This window comes from Trachypithecus francoisi, unplaced genomic scaffold (genome assembly GCF_009764315.1).
Source record: "Trachypithecus francoisi isolate TF-2019V2 unplaced genomic scaffold, Tfra_2.0 Lachesis_group0, whole genome shotgun sequence".
Lineage (NCBI taxonomy): Eukaryota > Metazoa > Chordata > Mammalia > Primates > Cercopithecidae > Trachypithecus > Trachypithecus francoisi.
The window spans coordinates 116,901,809-116,916,689 of NW_022681453.1; the positions used below are offsets into that span (position 1 = coordinate 116,901,809).

Genomic DNA, 14,881 nt, shown 5'->3' on the forward strand with positions numbered 1-14,881 from the left:
ACAAATGAGAGTGATTCAGGTTACTACTTTGAGTAAGAAAAATGAGCATAATCTGGAAAATATACTTCTGACTCATTGTATTAGGTTTTGTTGTTGTATTTGTTTGTTTTTGAGACAAGGTCTCACTCTTTGGCCCAGGCTGGAGTGCAGTGGTGCAATCTCAGCTCACTGCAACATCCATCTCCCTGGTTCAAGCAATTCTTCTGCCTCAGCCTCCCGAGTAGCTGGGATTACAGGCGCACACCACTATGCTCAGCTAATTTTTGTATTTTTAGTAGAGACAGGGTCTCACCATGGTGGCCAGGCTGGTCTTGAACTCCTGACTTCAAGTGATCTGCCCACCTCAGCCTCCCCAAAGTGCTGAGATTACAGGCATGAGCCACTGTGCCCGGCCTCTGTGTATTAGGTTTTGATGTTTTTTAATACATTCTTTCTTCTCTATAGTCTTCACTCCAGTTCACAGTTACCTTCTCATACTCAAAATCATAACAGGGGTTATGTAGAATTATCCATCACAGACAGATTAGAGAAAGGAATCCTGTGGCTAGAGAGGATAATCTTTACACAGGGACCCTGAGGCTGGGTGCATAAGTTCAAGAACAGTATGAGGGGAAAATAGAGCACCAAGGTGATGAGTGATCAAAAGATGGGGGAAAAGGCCCCACATCAGGGAATATAAAGAATTGACAGAAACAAGCAGACAAGTACAGGGACCTCTAGCACGGAATCCAAAGAAGTGTGAAAACTGCTATAAAATTCTACATTTAGTAATTAAAGCCATCACCGGATATAAATAGGCATGTCATATAACAGAAAGCCCAAATGGCCATGGAATATGTGAAAAGACATTCATTCTCACTAGCAATTAAGGGAATGCACATTAAATGTTAATGAGTTACCATTTCATATCAGTACATTTGATTAAAATATTAAAGTTGGATATTACCAGTGCTGGTGAGGATGTGGAGCAACTGGAACTCCTCTAGACTGCTCGTAGGAATGAAAACTGATGAAACATTTTTAAAGAATAATTTGGCAACGTCCAATAAAATTGCATATTGTATATGCCAAGCATTTTACAAATGTTATTTAAGCCTCATAACAATCCTATGAAGTATTTTTTTATTCCTATTTTACAGATGAGGAAATTGAGGTACAATCAGGTAGTTAAAGAATAAGACATTCATGTAAATGATAAATAGTATTCAGATTAGAGGCTTTCTCTGAGAAGAATGGAAAAGAAGGGGATTAGGAAAGTATAAGAGGCACTTCAGTTATATATGTAATATCTTATTTTTTCTCCTGGAATGCCTTAAATATCTTATAATAAAAATTGAAAGATTGCTTCCAGGCACAGTGGCTCATGCCTGTAATCCCAACACTTTGGGAGGCCGAGTTGGGTGGATCACTTGAGGTTGGGAGTTTGAGACCAGCCTGGCCAACATGGCAAAACCCCGTCTCTACTAAAAATAAAAAAAAAAAAATTAACTGGGTGTCATGGTGGGTTCCTTTAATCCTAACTACTCAGGAGGCTCAGGCAGGAGAATCACTTGAGCCTGGGAGGCGGAGGTTGCAGTGAGCTGAGATTGTGCCACTGTATACCACTGGGCGAGACAGTGACACTCTGTCTCAAAAAAAAAAAAGAAAAAAGAAATTTAAAGATTGCCAGGTGCAGTGGCTCACACCTGTAATCCCAGCACTTTGGGGGTCCAAGACAGGAGGATTGCTTGAGCGCAGGAGTTCAAGACTAGCCTGAACAACATGATGACACCCTTATCTCTAAAAAAAAAAAAATTAAAATTAGCCAGCCATTGCTGGCTGCAGTGGCTCATGCCTGTAATCCCAGCACTTTGGGAGGCTGAGGTGGGCGGATCACTTACCTTCATGAGGTCAGGAGTTCAAGACCAGCCTGGCCGGCATGGTGAAACCCCATCTCTACCAAAAACACAAAACTCACTGGGCATGGTGGCACATGCCTGTAATCCCAGCTACTCAGGAGGCTGAAGTGGTAGAAGCCCGTGAACCCGGGAGGCAGAGGTTGCAGTGAGCTGAGATCGTGCCACTGTACCCAGCCTGGATGACAGAACAAGACTCCATCTAAAAAAAAAAAAAAAAATTAGCCAAGCGTGATGGTGGCCCCTGTGGTCCCAGCTACTTGGGAGGCTGAGGTGGAAGGATTGCTTAAGCCCAGGGGGTCAAGGCTGCAGTGAGCTGTGATTGCACTACTGCACTGCAACCTGGGCAACAGAGCAAGACCCTTTCAAAAAAAGAAGAAAAAAGATTAAAGCCATGTAAAAGTTAAATATAATACTATAATTTCTATCTTTCTAGTTATTTTGGAAAAACAAATTCGCATACCACGTTCTCTGTCTGTAAAAGCTGCAAGTGTTCTGAAGAGTTTTCTTAACAAGGTATAAACTGTGTATAAAAACATTTTGTGATTTGTCTCTTTATATATCAAACTGATCAGTAGCAGTTTGGGAAATGTAAAATTCCAAGACAGTAGAGAATGTAACTTTTTCAGTTTGACCCAGAATTTTCTCTTACCCGAAGAGTAATTGACAGCATTAGATCCTGGGATAAGTTAGTTGTCCTTTCCATTTTGGCAATAAAATTTACTCCCCGGCTATATATTACATATTTTTTGTGTGTGTAAATAATACATACCATATTCTCACATAGGGGAAGATTTAATCTTTGGGTTTAGCCATAATTGTACTTTGAACTCTGTTTCCATTTTTTCTGTGTCGTTATCCATAGAATCTATTTATTACCATGTACTTTTTGTACCATGGGCCACAGTGCTCCCTACGAATACTCATGTCGAAAATGCTATAATTAGGTAAAATTCAGAAGAAATGAAATGCTGTCTTCGGCTCTTAAAAATGTGAACATCATTCAATTGTTTGTTGCTGTTGGTAGGCTAGAGGAGTTTTAGAATCTAAGTGTGGTCTTGGCAATCATAAATTCTACCTTAAATAAATGGTATGATAGAAAGGTTGATGTACATTTACCTTCTAAGGTAAATAGATAGTGAATTTTAATAAAATAAGAAATTGAAGCCTTTTTAAAAATGAACAATTTATGTGAGGAAAGATTTAAAATTGAAACCTGATTTTTCACATAATGATGAAAAATGAAGGCAAGAGGTGTTGATATGTGAAATAAAATACCTTTTATCAGAAAGAAAAATGGGAACATATTCTCATTCATAGTAATGAATAAGCCAAGACTTTTTATAAGTTGCAGGCTTGGATTAAATTTATAAGTTGGATTAATGTCTTACACAGGTGATGATTTGTTGCTGTAATTGGGCATGGGGCTTTTAAATTAAGCTAAAAACAAACTTCTGATGAAGTTTGGAGGTTTGCATGTTTGACTCTCACACTAGGTCATGCCAAAGAAATGGCTGGGTGCTGCTCAAATGATTCTGCTGTTCTCTTTTTCCTCCTATTTTTCTTTAGCAAGGAATTGGTGATGATTCTCTGTTTTAATTACATGATAGGTGGAGAAGATGCCACAAGGAAATCTTACCTATCACAAGCTTCAAATAACTCAATTTGTTCTGGAGTTGTACTTTCTAGAAGTAAAAGGTAGACCATTCCAACTTCAGAAATAAGACTATCATGTGAGGGCACAAAACACAGATCACAAAGATGATTTATTTTAAAGCATGATGTTCACCCAATTCTTGAAACATTTCTTTCACCATAGGACCCTAAGGAACGATTGGGTTGTCATCCTCAAACAGGATTTGCTGATATTCAGGGACACCCGTTCTTCCGAAATGTTGATTGGGATATGGTATGTAAATTTTGATTACTTTCTTTATTAGGTTTCATTATTATCTTCGGCCAAATCTTTTTTTTTTTTTTTAAGACAGAGTCTTGCTCTGTCCCCCAGGCTGGCGTGCAGTGGCATGATCTCGGCTCACTGCAACCTCTGTCTCCCAGGTTCAAGCAGTTCTCCTGTCTCCGCCTCCCAGGTAGCTGGAATTACAGGCACGCACCACCACACCCGGTTAATTTTTGTATTTTTAGTAGAGATGGGGAGTTTCACGATGTCGGCCAGGCTGGTCTTGAACTCCTGACATCAGGTGATCCACCCACCTTGGCCTCCCAAAGTGCTGGGATTACAGGTGTGAGCCACCACACCTGGCCTATCTTGGGCCAAATTTTATTGTCTTAGCTAACATATCACAGCTTTAAAAACTTAAAACCACTTTCTAAACTGCTTTTTAGAAAACTTTTAAAACAAAAAAAATCGATTTTTAAAAAATTTATTGTTTTTTCTGAGATGGAGTCACATTCTATTGCCCAGGCTGGAGTGTAATGGTGTGATCTCTGCTCACTGCAACCTCCGCCTCCTGGGTTCACGCAATTCTGCCTCAGCCTCCTGAGTAGCTGGGATTATAGGCACATGCCACCATGCCCAGCTAATTTTTATATTTTTAGTAAAGACAACGTTTTATCATGTTGGCCAGGCTAGTCTTAAACTCCTGACCTCAAGTGATCCACCCGCCTCAGCCTCCCAAAGTGTTGGGATTCCAGGGGTGAGCCACCGTGCCCAGCCAAAAAATTGAATATTAATGTAGTAAAGCAGGTTATAATGTTATTGAAGCCCATATCAATGTTTATGCTTTTTTTTTTTTTAAGAGAAACATTCTAACTCCATCGCCCAGGCTGTACTGTAGCTCACGACAGCCTTGATTGAACTCCTAGGCTCAAGAGATCCTCCTGTGTTAACCTCTCAAGTAGCTGGGACTACAGGCATAAGCCATGGTACCCAGCTAATTTTCATTTTTTTTTTTTTTTTTTTTGAGGTGGAGTCTTGCTTTGTCTCCCAGGCTGGAGTGTAGTGGCACAATCTCGGCTCACTGCAACCTTCGACACCTGGGTTCAAGCAATTCTCCTGTCTCAGCCTCCAGAGTAGCTGGGATTATAGGTGCACGCCACCACGCCTGGCTAATTTCTATATTTTTAGTAGAGACAGGGTTTTGCTATGTTGGCCAGATTGGTCTTGAATCCCTGACCTCAGGTGATTTACACACCTTGGCCTCCCAAAGTGATGGGATTACAGGCATGAACTGCTGTGCTCAGCCAATTTTTAATTTCTTAATAGAGATGGGGTCTTGCTATATTGTCCGGGCTGGTCTTGAAATCCTGGCCTCAAGTGATCCTCCCATCTCAACCTACCAAGCAGTTGGGATTATAGGCATGAGCCACCATGCCCAGCTCATATTTGTAAATTATGTTCATCATTGCTAATATTGTACCATGCTTCAGGACTCACTTTAATAAGGGAAACAATGAGTGCAGAGGAGAACTGTAGAGGTGCAATTTTTCTAATAATGCAGACTTGAGCTGTCATCCAATATGTCTTTTCAGATGGAGCAAAAACAGGTGGTACCTCCCTTTAAACCAAATATTTCTGGGGAATTTGGTTTGGACAACTTTGATTCTCAGTTTACTAATGAACCTGTCCAGCTCACTCCAGATGACGAGTAAGTAATTCTGTACACTGAAATTTTTTTTTAAGTTCTTTGGAAATCCCATTTTTAGTGACTATGCAATGTTTCATGATCAGATTATACTATAATTTTTTTATTTTTTATTTTATTTCATTTTATTTTATTTTTGAGACAGAGTCTCACTCTGTCTCCCAGGCTGGAGTGCAGTGGTGCAATCTTGGCTCACTGCAACCTCTGCCTCCCAGGTTCAAGCGATTCTCCTGCCTCAGCCACCCTGAGTAGCTGGGACTATAGGCTCATGCCATGACACCCAGCTAATTTTTATATTTTTAGTAAGGACGGCATTTGCCATGTTGGCCAGGCTGATCTTGAACTCCTGACCTCAGGTGATCCACCCACCTTGGCCTCTTAAAGTGCTGGGATTACAGGCGTGAGCCACTGCGCCCGGCTTACACTGTAATTTATATAACCATTCAGTTACTGGTATTTGAATCCACTGTACCATTATAAGTTTTAATAGTAACTGTCATTTTCTCCTTTGCTTTATCGTGCATTATCTCATTTTCACAACAACTTTGTTAACTAGTTAAATTGTCATCTTCATTTTACAGATGAGGAATCCGAGGCTCAGAGAGGCTAAGCAAAGTTACACAGCTATCAGGTGGTAGAGTCAGGATTCACACCCAAATCTCTCTACCCCGCTGCACTGTTTCCCATTTGACAAGGACTGTCTTTGTCTGTCTAAGTTCCTGAGTATTGCCTTAAGATAGATTCCTAGAAAGGGAATTAGGTCAGAGGGTATTAACATTTTAAAGCTCTTGATATGTATTGCCAAATTGCTTTTTTTAAGGAATTACATTGAGTTATTAAATCCAGCCAGCAGTGAGCTGATGTATTTTTTGTACTGCATCTTTTAAAAATATAGCTTAAAATACTTGGGGGATATTTTGATTATTTACCTGTTGTTGCAGATTCATTCTCTCTAATCTCAAGGAGGCCCTTATTGTTTGGCAGTCATTTTACTTCTATCTTATTTCTTACCACATTTCTCCTAGCACCTGCTCCAAACAGTCTCTTCATTTCAGAAGCCTTCAGTTCTACTCCTTTTTCCATCACTGTTAAAGGATTAACCTTGTCTTAATTTGATGCAAGGACTGATAACCTCTCTGGTGTGACCTTGCCTCCTTTCCAGCTGTCCTCCTTTCCAGACCACCTTACATCTCAGAATTGCTTTCTAATTATTTTCAACATTTTCTTATTCCCTACTCTTGGAAGGCTCTCCCTTTACAAAGAGCATCCCTCCTATTTTCCTAGACCTGTTTCTGTAGTTTTCTCCAATATTTCATTTTGTCAGTTATCTTGTTATTGGACCTTCTTAGATTTATTTTTTTCTAGCTTGCTTCCCTCTATGTAAGCATGCTCAGATTCTCTGATTTTTCCCCCTAACTCATAGTCCCTCTTTGAACAACCACATTTTTCCTCATTTTCATTTCGTCTTGAAGCCTCAAAAAAAAAAAAAAAGTCAATAGATGTTCATGGTCAAAGAAAAATAAATATGCAGCACCTCTAATCTAACTTCTTCAGACTAGTCAACGTTGACTGTCTTGAATTTTTTTTTTTCTGTCAACACTTCAACCCCTTACAACTGAGCCTGTCCTCCAGCTTTTGAAAGTTGAATCAATTTCTTAATTTCTAAATTATAAAGCATTTTGGGGTGAGTCCTCCCCTCCCTTGATGAATGTAAAGCATTTGGTACTCATGGCTTTGCCTTGGGTAGCACTGCCTATTCTGGTTCTGTTTCATCTCTGTGACTACTTTTCTCTCATGTGTTTTCCCTGTCCCCTTGAGAGAAGGATGCTTCATGGTTCTGTTCATGACAACCTTCTTTTTGCTGTATGCAGTTTGTACCTTGGAGATTTCAGCCAGCCCTGTAGCATAGATACCAGCTAATTAAATGACTCTCAGTTAAATGGCAAGTGGTTATTGAGCAAAAGGCATTGTGCTAAATACTAGACATTCAAAGACAAGACAGTCTAATCTCCCCAAAAGCGTCCTGTCTACTAGAGGAGAACGATGTGTACCAAATCATTATTTCTGACAGCATTGTGTATTAAAAGGAACACTGAATTTAATCAAAAGATAGGAGTTTGAATCTCGATGCCACCTCTTACCAACTGGGTAACCTTGTATAAGAATTGCATAACTTCTCTGAGCCTGTTCTCGAATTGCCTACTTCATAAGGTTGCTGTGAAGAATAAATGCATGATGGTTTCTGAAGCACTTATCCCCTGCCATTAGATCTCCTCAGCTGCATTTCTGTTTAACATGTGACTTCCCCAGTTTGTCATCAAGCAGCTCAAATATATGAAGTCTAAAATCAAAGTAATGACACTTTATGGTCTCTTTCTATTGTTCTCAATCAGTTCCTTTTTTTTAGTTACCTAGTTCTGCTCACTGTACCACAGTGTGTTCCTGTCGTTCAGATTCCAGATGTCAGGGATTGTGGACTACTCCTTTTTCTTTCTTTTTTTTTTTTTGAGACAGAATCTCGCTCTGTCACCCAGGCTGGAGTGCAGTGGCGCGATCTCGGCTCACTGCAAGCTCCGCCTCCTGGGTTCACGCCATTCTCCTGCCTCAGCCTCCCGAGTAGCTGGGACTACAGGCGCCACCACCACGCCCGGCTAATTTTTTGTATTTTTAGTAGAGACGGGGTTTCACCGTGTTAGCCAGGATGGTCTCAATCTCCTGACCTTGTGATCCGCCTGCCTCGGCCTCCCAAAGTGCTGGGATTACAGGCGTGAGCCACCGCACCCGGCCCATACTCATTTTTCTTAACAGATTACATAATGCCTGCAGCTGCCAAGTCTTTGTCTATGTTTTCATTATTTCATCATTTACATCAGGTCCTTCTTTTCTCTTCCCATTGGCCGATCCTAGTTCAGGCCTCATTCAAGTCATACCCAGAGTATTGTATCAGCCTCCTAATTGATCTTTACTCCTTCACTTTGCAACCTATTCTGTATGCGTTGTGAAGTACCACTCCAATTCTTGAACCCCTTTAATCAGAAACCTTCAGTAACTCCTTCATTGCCTATTAGGTAACATCTATCCTCTTGGCTAGCATTTAAGGCCTCCCCACATCTGCTCCTGCCTGACTTTCTAGTGATACCTCTTACCATAATACAAACAGTGTTCTCATCAGTCTTTGCTACTCACCATTCACTAATAGTATTATTGTCTCTGCCTCTGCCTGCTCATTCCTGTATATTCCCCCTTCATTTTTACCTGTTGAAATCTTCCCATCTTTCAGAGCCACCTCAGATGCAATCGCATCTTTGATGGATCAAGGTGAAACTCCTAAGAAACATCACTGGCTTCTTTGATTATTAGCCATTATTTTTCTTCCAGCATCATCTGCCATCTAACACACTTCTATTCCTGTGTTCCACCTTAATAAATTACTTGCATTTCCCCAGCCCTACCACAGTCTTTCATCATTCCATTCATTAAGTGTTTGCAAAATGAATACTGCCTTCCTTGATTTCTCCAACTAGAAGTCATGCCTTTCTTTAGAACCGTGGTTAGAACAGGACTTAGCTTATTGTGTGTAAAATTTAACAAGTACTGCTTTCTCTTCCAGTATGAGTTACCTCCCCTCCTTGAAGGAAGGGACTGTATCCTCTGTAACTTTGTGCTTCTTAGTATGGCATATACATTTATGTATTAAATATTTGATAGCACTACTCACTGTATATTAAAGTAGAAGCCAGTGTAACAAAATGACAACCTCTCCCCTCTCTGTGACCCAAGGTCTCCCTGTAGTGTTCTCTCCTCATTCCAGGTCTCTCAGTGTACTTGTTCTGTTGCCTTTTCCTTTTGGCTAACTTCTTCTTGGCTACACCATCTAACATCTGGCTGTTGAGGTGACTACTAAATTGAATGCTAATTCAAACCTGGATGTTCACCTGTAACTAAGAATATTGTTCTGGTCAAAAGTTAAGATTAACTGGAATGGTGACAACTGGTGTCTTCTTTATTTGGTCCTCAGTTTCGAACTCCTTTTTGGCTCTAAACTTGCTTGTGGGATTATCGGGGCTTTTAAAATTTTCAGTACTCCATTCTTGATTCGTCTAGAAAATTTTGGGGATTAATCTAAAAATTTATAGATTTTCTTTCAGTACAGTTAGCCTAATTATTTGTTTTTTAATCTTATTTTACCATTTAAAGGTTGAAGAAATCTTTATTATGATGATGAAAATAAATTTATTTTTCTTTCAACAGTGACATTGTGAGGAAGATTGATCAGTCTGAATTTGAAGGTTTTGAGTATATCAATCCTCTTTTGATGTCTGCAGAAGAATGTGTCTGATCCTCATTTTTCAACTATGTATTCTTCTCATGTTGCCATTTAATGCATGGATAAACTTGCTGCCAGCCTGGATACAATTGACCATTTTATATTTGCCACCTACAAAAAAACACCCAATATTTTCTCTCATAGACATATATTAATCAATTATTACATCTGTTTTACTATGAAAAAGAAATTAATACTAGCTTCCAGACAATCATGTCAAAATTTAGTTGAACTGGTTTTTCAGTTTTTAAAAGGCCTACAGATGAGCAATGAAGTTATCTTTTTTGTTTAAAAAAAAAAAAAGAAAACCACTGCATTAAAAAAGTATCTGTTGCATTAAGGCATGTAGTGGGATTACATCATAAACCTCCCATAATTTTTGTCATTCTGTGTTAAATCATTTCAGGGTTTAACTTTGAAATAAAAGATTAATATAAAATGCAACAACTTTTTATATTACCTATTAGTTTTGGAGTTCTTTATGTTTAAAAATTCAGATGTAAATTTTACTGCCTTGGATAAATAAATTATCGATTTTTTAAGGCAGCAGTTATTAAACTGGTAATAGAGATGCTGCTTGCTTAGAATTGGGAAATTCAGCTGAGTGCAGTGACTGACGCCTGCAATCCCAGCACTTTGGGAGGCTAAGGCGGGCAGATCACTTGAGGTCAGGAGTTCGAGATTGGCCTGGCCAACATGGTGAAATCCCGTTTCTACTAAAAATACAAAAATTAGCTGGGCATAGTGGCGGGCACCTGTAATCGCAGGTACTCGGGAGGCTGAAGCAGCAGAATCGCTTGAACCCAGGAGATGGAGTTTGCAGTGAGCCAAGATTACTCCAGCCTGGACAACAGTGAGTGAGACTCGGTCTCAAACCAAACAAAACAAAACAAAAACCAAATTGGGAAATTCTTCTTGAGCTAAAACACAGACACTTTTTATTATAAATCAGATTCCAAATCATTAACTATTTTTGCAAAACTGGCACAAGTGATTTTTCTTTTTAAGTATATTAACGGGGTAGCTCCCTTCTAAGCCTATCCCTTTATGGTAAACTTTAACTGGAATGTTAATCTATATGATGCAAAGGACCAAGGATGCAGTTGAATGGAAAATTACTCAGTATAAAGAAAGGAAAAAAAACGGACATTTAAAATAGATACAGAAAAGTACAGTGGTAATATTTTTATTTCCTATTGGAGAGTGAATCCCCACAGTTGCTTTTTGTGACTTGATTCAAATGAGGCACTCAATATTGTTACCAAACTTGTAAAAGCATTCCATGTATTCAGTGGAGGCAGAATGTATAGTATTTTTTCCTTATAATTTAGTATACAGGAAAATTATTTATTTTTTTAAGTAGGATATCTTAATTATGCTCATTTCTTCCCCTAAACCACATTATATGATTGGACCCTGTTTATAGAGTCTTTAGTGAAATCAGAAAAATAAAGTAGGCATGAATGTTCAGGACACACATATACACTCACACACATCACAGTATCAGCTCTTTCAGTGAGTTTTTATTAACTGAACACATGTAACACATAGTAGAATACATTTCAGAGGCAGAGTTCCTTGGATTATTTTTTATTAATATTAGTGTTTAGCAGTTTATTATTTAAAGGGGTGCCAAATATAGCATCCTTCTGTTTATTTTAAATATTTTTTTAATGAAAAGGGACTTAAAAAGTAACCATGATTATCTAAATTACTTAAAATTTTTTAATCTTAGACTTTAGGAAATTATCTAGTTTAAATTTCAAATGTTTTAAAATTTGTAGGCATTTAATAAATTATCTTTTTTTGGAGGGGTGGATGCTGCATTTTCACTGGAAATGTCATTTTTCCAAAGTTTCTAGCTGTGTACTCTCTTTCCTTCAAATAATGTAAGTCTGAAAGCAATGAAAACCTCAAAGGAAAATGTTTATATACATCCGCATGTTTATTTAATATGTTTCTCTTAGCACCTGAAATTTCTTTTAAAACAAAAAGCAGTATTCACTTCAAATCATAAATTTAGAATTCTGTATCTGATGTCAGAAATATGTTTATGACCTTGCTTTTCAGTGGTGCTGTTTCCCATAGGGCATTAGTTCTCAGATTTTGGAATGTGAAATAACCACCTAGGAAGTTTGTTTAAAATGCACACTAGTGGGCCACCTTAGACTTCTTTTGGGGCCTTCGACACCTTCTTCAGGTTATTCTTTATGTTTGTCCTGTGGTTAAATACTAGAGTATTCATGATAAAACATTTTGAGAAGGGGTAAGCCGTGAGTTATTACCCACAATTGAAAGCAAATTTTGAATGAATCTTTAAGTTAGGTATCTACCTTCCCCCCAACCCCCTAAAGAAACCTCTCAGTAGTTTCTATCAATAATGTACAAAATGATGAGCATTTTTCTATGATGAGGTTTTAACGATTATTCAGGGTGGTCTTTTGTTTTTAAATTTTTTTTAACTAATAATATTTACGGTGTATATTTTATACAGAAATGCATTGTAATGTTTTTAATTGTGTTGTTTTTTGCAGTCTTTTAAGTGCCGTGCCAATTATTTTTATATTCTATAAAAGTTTGCTGAAAATACTCAACAGGGGAATAGGCAGCGGACAGTCAGAATGGTTGGAATTTTGGCGTTCTAAGAAAAACTTTATTTTGCATAAGCATTTGGTCAGATCATTTTGTGCATATGCAGCGTGGATTGGATGTTAAGTAAATGCTTTTTCAGTGCCGGTACATTTACTTAAATCTGTTTTTATTTTTGTCATGTAGAATACTACTGTGGTCATCATAATGTAATCTGTATTTCTGTACTTTTTTTTTTTTTTACTTTGAAGTCTTTAAATAAAATGTATAATACCCATTGAGAGTAGATCATTTTTCATATGTAGTATTTCAGAAATTTGCATAAGAACAAAGATACATCAAAATTTGTTCAAGAAAAAATGAAAATTTTAGAGTTTGGAATTTTGCTGTACTTAAAGCAGCATTCTGGTAGAACTGATGCTGTAGTATTTACATTTAATAATGTTACATTTAGCTGGACATAGTGGCTCACACCTGTAATCCCAGCACTTTGGGAGACTGAGGTGGGAGGATCACTTGACCCTAGGAGTTTGAGTTCAGCCTGGGCAATATAGTGAGACCCAATCTCTACAAACAGAAAAATAAGAAATTAGCCAGGCATGCTGGCAAAGTGCCTATAGTCCCAGCTACTTGGGAGACTGAGGCAGGAAGATTGCTTGAGCCCAGGAGGTTGTGGCTGCAGTGAACTATGATCATGCCACTGCACTCCAGCCTGGGCAACAAAGTGAGACCCTGTCTCTCAAAAAATTTTGTAATGTTATATTTATTAATGTAGATATTATTAAAAATTAGGAATTAAAATATTCTCCACTGTTTTATTTATTTTAGCAACGGGCTCACTCAGTCACCCAGGCTAGAGTGCAGTGGCATGGTTATAGCTCACTATAACCTTGAACTCATAGGCTCATGGGAGCTTCAGCTTGGAGTAGCTGGGACTACAGGCATACACCATGACACATGGCTAATTTTCTTTTTTTTGGGGGGGGGGGGTAGAGATGAGGTCTCGCTATGTTGCCAAGGCTGGTCCCAAACTCCTGGGCTCAAGTGATCCACCCAATTTGGCCTCCCAAAGCGCTTAGATTGTAGACATGACCACCACACCCAGCCCTCTCCAATATATTTTTAACTCATCTTTCCATTCATCTCTAATTGGAAAACAAACTTGTTAAGACATCGGCTGAACATAGAACATTTTAACTGGTTTTAAAACTGAAGCAAGGCTGGGCGCAGTGTCTGACGCTTGTAATCCCTGCACTTTGGGAAGCCGAGGTGGGTGGATCACCTGAGGTCAGGAGTTCGAGACCAGCCTGGTCAACATGATGAAACCCAGTCTCTACTAAAAATACAAAAAAGTAGCTGGGCGTGGTGGTGGGCGCCTATAATCCCAGCTACGCAGGAGGCTGAGGCAGGAGAAGCTTGAACCTGGAAGGCAAAAGATTACAGTGAGCCGAGATCGCACCAGTGCACTCCAGCCTGGGCAACGAGAGTGAAACTCTGTCTCAAAAAATAAATAACTGGGCGTGGTGGCTCACACCTGTAATCCCAGCACTTTGGGAGGCCCAGGCGGGCGTATCACGAAGTCAGGAGATCAAGACCATCCTGGCTAACAGTGAAACCCTGTCTCACAACTAAAAATACAAAAAAACTAGCCAGGCATGGTGGCGTGCGCCTGTTGTCCCAGCTGCTGGGGAGACTGTGGCAGGAGAATGGCGTCAACCTGGGAGGCGGAGCTTGCAGCGAGCCGAAATCGCGCCACTGCACTCCAGCCTGGGTGACAGAACGATACTCCCTCTCAAAAAAATAAATAAATAAATAAATAAACTGAAGCAAATTCGAACAGATTATCTCATTATGCTTTACAGTGATCTAAAATCTAATATTTCTTCTTTTTCTATTGTAACTTAATGTCCATATTGTAGCTAGTGTCTATATAAACAAGTCTGAGTGCCTTTACTTTCTTTTTTCTTTTCTTTTTCTTGGTAGAGGCAGGATATCCTTGTGTTGTCCAAGCTGCCCTTGAACTCCTCCATCTTTCTGCCTCAGCCTCTCAAAGAACTGGGATTACAGGCGTGAGCCACCATGCCCCATCTCTTTTCTTGTCTTAATTACAGTCATGAGCCACCGCACCCAGCCTTTCCAGATAGGATAATTATTTTATCCTAATTTCAGCTCTTGCTGAAAATGGGAGTTCTAGGCAGTATTAAGAAAGTGCTTTCCAGGCTATTCCCTGTATCATATCATAAATTTGGTTGTTTTCTGTGAGTTAGTAAAATCCTAAAACTGACTCCACAGAGGAACTTGAAGCTTTAGGGAAATTTTTCATTAAGGCATTCCATCACTGGGATAACCAGTTTCTCCCCCAAAGGTAGAACCAATCTCCAGTCCTTGAAATTCAACAGCTTGCTTTGTGGACAACGCCCAACAATGAGTCATTTGGTCTATCTGAAGTTCTCCTTTCCTAGATT

General features: G+C 39.1%; 1 protein-coding gene across 1 annotated transcript in view; it reads left to right on the plus strand.

Moving 5' to 3' along the window:
• Window positions 1–12,697, plus strand: part of PRKCI (protein kinase C iota) — an 86,997-nt gene extending 74,300 nt beyond the window's left edge. Inside the window, exons 15-18 of the mRNA XM_033211691.1 lie at window positions 2,332–2,411; window positions 3,715–3,804; window positions 5,388–5,503; window positions 9,752–12,697. Of these exons, the coding sequence (XP_033067582.1) occupies window positions 2,332–2,411; window positions 3,715–3,804; window positions 5,388–5,503; window positions 9,752–9,839 (374 nt within the window). The 3' untranslated portion in view covers window positions 9,840–12,697. The remainder of the gene's footprint in view (window positions 1–2,331; window positions 2,412–3,714; window positions 3,805–5,387; window positions 5,504–9,751) is intronic.
• Window positions 12,698–14,881: the final 2,184 nt, after the last annotated feature.